The sequence below is a fragment of the Setaria viridis genome, chromosome 8 (genome assembly GCF_005286985.2).
Source record: "Setaria viridis chromosome 8, Setaria_viridis_v4.0, whole genome shotgun sequence".
NCBI lineage: Eukaryota > Viridiplantae > Streptophyta > Magnoliopsida > Poales > Poaceae > Setaria > Setaria viridis.
The window spans coordinates 898,178-905,278 of NC_048270.2; the positions used below are offsets into that span (position 1 = coordinate 898,178).

At 44.6% G+C, this 7,101-nt stretch overlaps 2 protein-coding genes and 1 pseudogene across 2 annotated transcripts; 2 read left to right on the forward strand and 1 right to left on the reverse strand.

Annotated features, from left to right (window-relative positions):
• Positions 1 to 744: 744 nt before the first annotated feature.
• On the forward strand, positions 745 to 1,537 carry LOC117834710 (uncharacterized). The gene has a single exon (XM_034714238.2). It carries the CDS (start codon positions 927 to 929, stop codon positions 1,470 to 1,472), a length of 546 nt encoding a protein of 181 aa, XP_034570129.1. The 5' UTR covers positions 745 to 926; the 3' UTR covers positions 1,473 to 1,537.
• Positions 1,538 to 1,869: 332 nt separating this feature from the next.
• On the forward strand, positions 1,870 to 6,718 carry LOC117834711 (mannan endo-1,4-beta-mannosidase 8-like; annotated as a pseudogene).
• LOC117834712 (methylesterase 17) lies at positions 5,056 to 6,898 on the reverse strand. The gene is made up of 4 exons (XM_034714239.1): positions 6,674 to 6,898; positions 6,170 to 6,310; positions 5,595 to 5,723; positions 5,056 to 5,319 (listed from the first exon to the last, which is right to left on the reverse strand). The coding sequence occupies exons 1-4, from the start codon at positions 6,896 to 6,898 to the stop codon at positions 5,056 to 5,058; spliced, it is 759 nt and encodes a 252-aa protein (XP_034570130.1).
• Between the last annotated feature and the right edge of the window lie 203 nt (positions 6,899 to 7,101).

The following is a 7,101-nucleotide window of genomic DNA, read 5'->3' on the forward strand; positions in this document are numbered from 1 at the left end:
GTAAAAGAAATCTCCATGTAGTGATGTGTTTCTAAAAAAAAAAGCTATGACGGAAGCCAGATGTGTTTGGATATCAGTAGCTCAGAGTTGCATGAAAACAATGCCTTGCCCGTTGGTACCTGATACTTTTTTTTTATGTTCACGGTGTCGCTTCAAACACCCCGTTGTAATGAAAGATGGTCTACTATTGGTATGAGTGACCGATGGTGAAGTTTGAGGAGGATCCTTTGGTAATATGATCAGTGGTTTGTTATGTAAAGCTTATGATCACTGTGGTTGTGTTTCTGTTTCATAATCCTAGTGACTTTGTTCTAGTATGGGGTTGTGCGCTTAGAGCTCTGTGTTTAGTTTTTTTGGATAACAATATGTTGTAAAGTTGGTATGGATGCTCGAGAAGTCCAGTCAGAAATGATCGTGGACAAAGTATAGAAACAAGTAAAGAAAGGTGAGGAATGTCGGTTATTTCTTATTTATCCTTGGGAAGAATAGATCCGGTGGAATTCGAAGATTGGATGCTTCTTTTCCGCTGGTGGTTGACTCTGTCAACTCGGCTCGGGTGGAGATAAGATGAGGTATAAAATGCATCTCTATTATTTAAAAAAAAGATGCATCTCTAATTTATCGTTTACTGCAAATAATAGTGTTGGACCTCATCTTGGTAAACTATCCGAGACCTTACCAATCAGTGAAAATCACGTGGAAGAGACGCGGAGAGCAGCTGGACCGCAACAGCAGAAGAATTCAGCCCGAGTCTCTGACCTGTGGGTGAAATATCGGCCCACGATTCCTACCTACCCTCTGTCTCCCTCGACCAAACCAAAACCCTCCCAAAACCACCGACCCCCGCTCCTCCTCCGATTCCCTTCCCCTTCCTCCACTCCTCGTGATCCCGCCGGCGCCGTGCTCACCTCATACTCTAGTCGCCCATGGACAACGATCGGCCGGGTCAGGGGAGGGGTCGCCGCCGGTTCCGCGGCGTGCGCCAGCGCCCGTGGGGTAAGTACGCGGCGGAGATCCGTGACCCCACCCTGGGGAAACGCATCTGGCTCGGCACCTTCGACACCGCCGAGGAGGCCGCCGCCGTCTACGACGCCGCCGCGATCCGCCTCCGCGGCCGCCGGGCCGTCACCAACTTCCCTGCCTCCACATCCTCCTCCTCATCGTCGGTGGCCTCCTCCGCCGTCTCGCCCGCGCCGTCGCCGGCGGGCTCGACGACGATCCCTCCTATCCCTCCTCCGGCGCAATCATCCTCTCAGGCGGAGACCTCCTCGGCCTCTCCTCCGTCCACCCAATCGTCGTCGGTGGTCGATGCAGATGAGGAGGTGGCGGGGATGCGGTGGTTCGAGGACGAGCCCTTCGAATTGTTGGAGTTCTGCCTGCCGCCGGCGCCGACGGCGAGACAGTGGGAGTTCGGCGAGCTCGGCGATCTCGACGACCTATTCTCGCCGGAGCCGGAAATTTTTCGTCTTTAGTTTGGTTAGTCGATAGCTTTGCTACTTGAAATCGTGTCAACTGTCAAAAAAAATTATTTCGTTTTTGTTTTGGGGCGGTGGTGACTGGTGAGCCGAATCAATTTTGGTCACAATGTCATCTGACGAGTTGTGCCTTGCTATTATCCTGTCGTGCCTGTGAAATCCAGCGAAAGTTTAAGCCATGCGATGAAAAAAATTGCCTTTGCAACTGCAATCATGGATTGTTCACCAGATTATGCAACTACAATCAGTTCAGGTGGTGTCAATCGTATTGCTATGTCCCCATCTTCAGTTAATTCAGCATTCAGGTTACAGGTAGATGTGAATATGCGCACCAGCCCCGCCTGGATGAGGAGGGCTTGACGACGAAGCCATTACCGATAGGGGATGAGCCAGGGAAGCAGCAGCGGAGCGCCGCCGTCGCCGCCATGAACGCTTTTCCCTGGGGCGGTTGGGCCTCTGCCACTGTGTTGTTGGCCCCACCTGTCAACCTCCAAATAAACAGCCTCGAGAAGCCGATGAGGCGTTGACCATTGACCACACCATGGAAATGGAATCGCCGTGGAATCCGACGTGCCCTCGCCACGTGGCGCCACCGCTTCCAGCAACGCCGCGCGTGTCGCTCATCCGCTGCTGCATCCTCCTCGCCTCCTGCATCTCCGTCATGCCGCCGGACGACGCCGGGAATAGGGCGGTGGTGGAACGCCAAGGCCCGCACCTGCGGGCGTCGGGGCGGCCCTTCATTGTCCACGGCTTCAACACCTACTGGCTCATGTACTTCGCCGCCGACCCCGCCACGCGCCCCACGGTCACAGCCGCCCTCGCCGAGGCCGCCGGCGCGGGGCTCAACGTGTGCCGGACCTGGGCCTTCAACGACGGGGGATACCGCGCGCTGCAGCTGAAGCCCTTCTCCTACGACGAGGAGGGTCTTCCAGGTGAGCGCGGGCTCCTTGCGATGTTTACGGCACTTGTTTGATGAAATGCGTGGCCGAGTGCCGTGTTTGTGACGGTGCTTTGTCACTTTATTTGGCAATCTTCTCATGCGCATGCTGTGCATTTGCATTTGATTTAGTTAATGGCCCTTGTCCAATTAGTATGCATGGCGTGGGGTTTTGTATTATGTTTTCTGTATCTATCAATCAAAGGTTTATTTCTATCCCCTTCAAAAAAAGGTTTATTTCTATGCAGTAGTAGTTACTAATAAGTGATAACTGACCTTAGAACTCCACTTCTGTCAGGCATTAGATTTTGTGATCAGTGAGGCAAGAAAGCATAAGATGAGGTTGATACTGTCGCTGTGTAATAACTGGAAAGATTACGGAGGTAAACGACAGTATGTAAGGTGGGGAAAGGAGGCTGGGCTGGATCTTACTTCTGATGACGACTTCTTCTCTGATTCCACGATTAAGAGCTACTACAAAGCTTTTGTTAAGGTAAACTTTCTGCTCGCGTGGCTCAAAATTGAGAAGTGGGCCGTGTTATATTAATATCTTCAAGATTCGAGTTTTTAATAAAAGCTAATTTGCTACGGCAATTGTATATATTTTCTTGTGTTTTGTTTTCTCGCCTTCTGTCATGTCTTTACCGTGACAGTTACATTTTTCTTTCACTCCCTAGGCTGTTCTGACAAGAATAAATACAATTACAAATGAGGTCTACAAGTATGATCCTACAATTCTTGCTTGGGAGCTGATTAATGAGCCACGATGCCATTCAGATCCATCGGGCGACACATTGCAGGTCCTTACTTTAGTTCTACTAGTTTGGTATTGTTTTTTCTCCTTTTAATTCTTTATACTGCACATGTTTTAACACTTGGCGTTTCTCATAGGCATGGATAGAAGAGATGGCGTCTTATGTGAAGTCTATAGACCCTGTGCACCTTTTGGAGATTGGTGTTGAAGGGTTTTATGGTCCGTCCACTCCAGAACTTTTGCATGTGAACCCAGATGCTTATTCTAGAACTGTTGGAACAGACTTTATCAGGAACCATCGTGCACTGGGAATCAATTTGGCTTCTGTTCATATTTATTCTGACACTTGGTAAGTCATCTGGTTCAGTCCAATGTGAATATGGCCACTTCATGAAATGAGATTGATTATCATGACCAAGATCCTTTTCCCAGGTTGCCTCACTCTGTAGAGGACAGTCACCTCCAATTTGTGAATACCTGGATGCAATAACATATTGATGATGCCGCCAACTTGCTTGGGATGCCAATTCTGATCGGTGAGTTTGGGGTATCACTTAAGGATGGGAGGTTTGGCAACGAGTTCCGTGAATCTTTCATGGCGACAGTCTACACAATTTTCTTGAGCTCTTGGAAGAGTGAAGTGGTTGGAGGAGGCTGCCTTGTTTGGCAGCTCTTTCCTGAAAGTGCAGAGCACATGGATGATGGTTATGCTGTTATTTTCGCAAAATCACCATCCACATTAAATGTGCTTGCAAATCACTTAAGGAGTCTGGAATGTTGATAATGTGCTGCCTCCCTACTTATATGACACAGTTGTTGGGGATTTGACTCCACCAGACAGGAGAAGAGAGACATAATGGAGAAGTGGAGTCACAACTTAGGGGGAAGTGTGGAGTGCTCAAGGTCAGTCCCCTCCTCAATACCCCATGGATCCTTTATATAGAGGAGGATGCAGGTGGCAATTAGCCCCTAAGCCCCTGGTGGGTACAAAATTTACAACTAGACCTTCCGACCTTTACATGGGCTGCCCTTTATACTCATGGGCTGGGCCATTTCCCCAATTCACCATCCTCACTTAAACATGCTAAAACAGTCTGAAACCAGTGAGACGAAAAGTGGGGGTGCCATGCGAAACCCTTTTCCCCAACTACAGTCCATGTTCCAAGTTTTCTATTTTCAAGCCAAAGATCTCTCTGAAAATTTGAATGTTACATGTGTAAATTGTAAGGCACTGATGATATCTCTGGTCTCGAAACTAATATTCTGTCATGTAAACAAAAGGTAAATATTAAACTGTGTGATGAAATTCCATCCTTCCATCATGCATTTACCTAACTGCATTATAATGATATCTGTACCTAATGGAGTACTCTCTTGTTTACACACAGACTGTTTTTTCATCATTTATATACCATAAGTTGGTTGTCTGTCATGAAATTGTTTGAAGTGAAAGTTCTGTTGCCGATCATGGCATCATCTGAGGACATTTAGAGATGTCAGAATGCTTCCTTACAGGTATGTAAAAATTCATAAAACCGTATGTTCTTCAGGGCAGCAAGAATTCATAAAAGACCCCCTCTGTTAGATTAACACAGACCAGCCAAAATTATATGGATCTCAATCCTCTGCGATTAAAACCGCGTCTAAGTTGGCATTTGTATTTTTGCTTTTTTTTTTATCTTAATGGCATGTGAGCATGTCTAAAATGGAACTAGACCATGTTTTACTTGCAACCTTAAACCATTTATTCAGATTTACATGTACCTTGAATATTTACTGAGAAACATGTTTCACAAATGTGAGATCCTAAATCTAATGCTGATTATTATGTGTTGATAATGTTACAAGAATTCAGGAAGGCCTAGTCTGTAGCTTTCTGCATATTTGCATCAGAGTGATTTGACTATTAAATTAAAGAGTTGTTCTGGTGCAGAGAAGAAGGGACTGTGATCTGTATCTATGACTAAAACTTCACTGGGTGGCCACTTCTTGATCATGGAATCTTGCTGTTCAGGGTCCAGCATATGGTCACGCTCTGTCTTTATGAAAATTCGTTTGACTCGATTTAATCTCTCATCATCTCCTTCAAAGCTTGCACTACTAATAGCTGTTGCAGGCCACGGTCGCATCAGCATTGAAGCAAGGACTGATTCCTACCAAATAAAATAATATGTATAAGTAAATTTTACATCTGTATTCACCTCTTCATTGGAGCAGATGTCTGGTTTGTCAGGAAATGGTTGCTCAAGAAATATGAACGAGAAATCATGAACAATATCCGTTTAGAAGTTGGATTATTGTAATACTGCATTTAGATTTTGGTGATATAATCAGGAGTTTAGTAAAGGAGGGGTTTTGATGAGCAGACGCCCAGAAATGTTGACTTTTTCTCGCAAGGCACATTTCATACAATATACATGTATAATACCTCTTCAGGGCTTTGTTGGGATAGTCGATCACGCTGGAATTCTGGTCTCAAGGCAACGGTTATTGGAGGATCATCTGCTGCTGCACCAAATGTCAATTCAATCTCGTTCTCAGGCAAAGTTGGTAATCCCTGTTACATGTTAATGGCAAAGAATATATTAGTTACACATAGTATTATAACAGAAAATTAAATATAGTAAATTCATCACGTATTATGGTAAGTTCATATAGCTGTTCCAGATTTCTTTCAAAATTTCATGTACTTTCTGTTTAATATCTATCATGCAAATGTTTTTGCTGAGAATAAGTCAGCTTTTTTAGGAAATATTGGGTGCCTTGTTTACAGTGTTCACCTTATCTACCCTGTCTTTTATCTTGCACAGTTTAGCTATTGCAATTTCGTGATGCTCATATGAGTTATTACATTTCTTATTTTAAAAAAATCTTAATGTTTGTGTTCTTCATGTTGTTCTATATGTATGTTTATTTGCTGTATAGTTTACGGGTTATATAATCATCAGTTGCCAGGGGATCTATGCTTTAAGAAGAGAACAAAGTGAATATCCAAAACATTACATCTTTCTTATCTTCATCAGTTTGAAAACCAAATGGTAGCATTGTAGCTGCCACAAAAAATGCTTGACTGATCCTGTCAACGAATTCATGCAATGCATGAATTACACTCAGCCCTCCAGCACCGTGTCCGACTAGAATCACCTGGAATAAGATTGAAATGAGTTAGCATGCTACTCTAATTCTATTCTTCACAATTTGAACATTAGTCGTAAAAAGCTCCTTAACTACCTTAAGCATTTTTGCTGGAGCAACTATAGTTTCTGACATGTATTCATATCGTACAGCAAGTGTGTAATTTCGTCAGGTATAATTCTAGATACAACAAGGATCAATACTTAAGTGCACTTAAGATTTAGCTGAAACCAGCTCCACCTGCTTTCATGTAATCTGATCTGATGCCTTTTATTCAAAATAGCACAAATCATTTGAGCTTTTGATATGCCAAGATATTACTCGATAATTTAACATAAGTTTCCTAGCAAAAAGGAATAACAATGCACATACCTTCTCCCCCTCTGGCAAGATTGAGATGAGGTCTATGAGCGGCTTGTCATATTGCTTGAACGACCGGACTGTGTTGGGATCGGTAGGATCAACGCCACCTCCAGCAAGGTCAATGCATGTGACACGGTAGCCGGAGCCCTCAAGGAGCCACCGCAGCTTGAACCAGCACCAGGCTCCATGACCTTCACCGTGAACAAGCACAAAATGTTCCTTTGCCATGCCCATTAGTCTGGCCTTTTCCTATCAATCTAAGTTTTCTACCATGGATATTAACTATATGATGGACATGCAGCAGGGTGACTGCATTTGCATGGCCAATTCCAAATGTCAAACCAAGCAGGCATCCAGTGAGTTCTATTCTAAATAGAGGGGTCTTAAGCGATGTCTACGATTTTGGCATGCAAAATAGCCAAATATGGTAGATGATG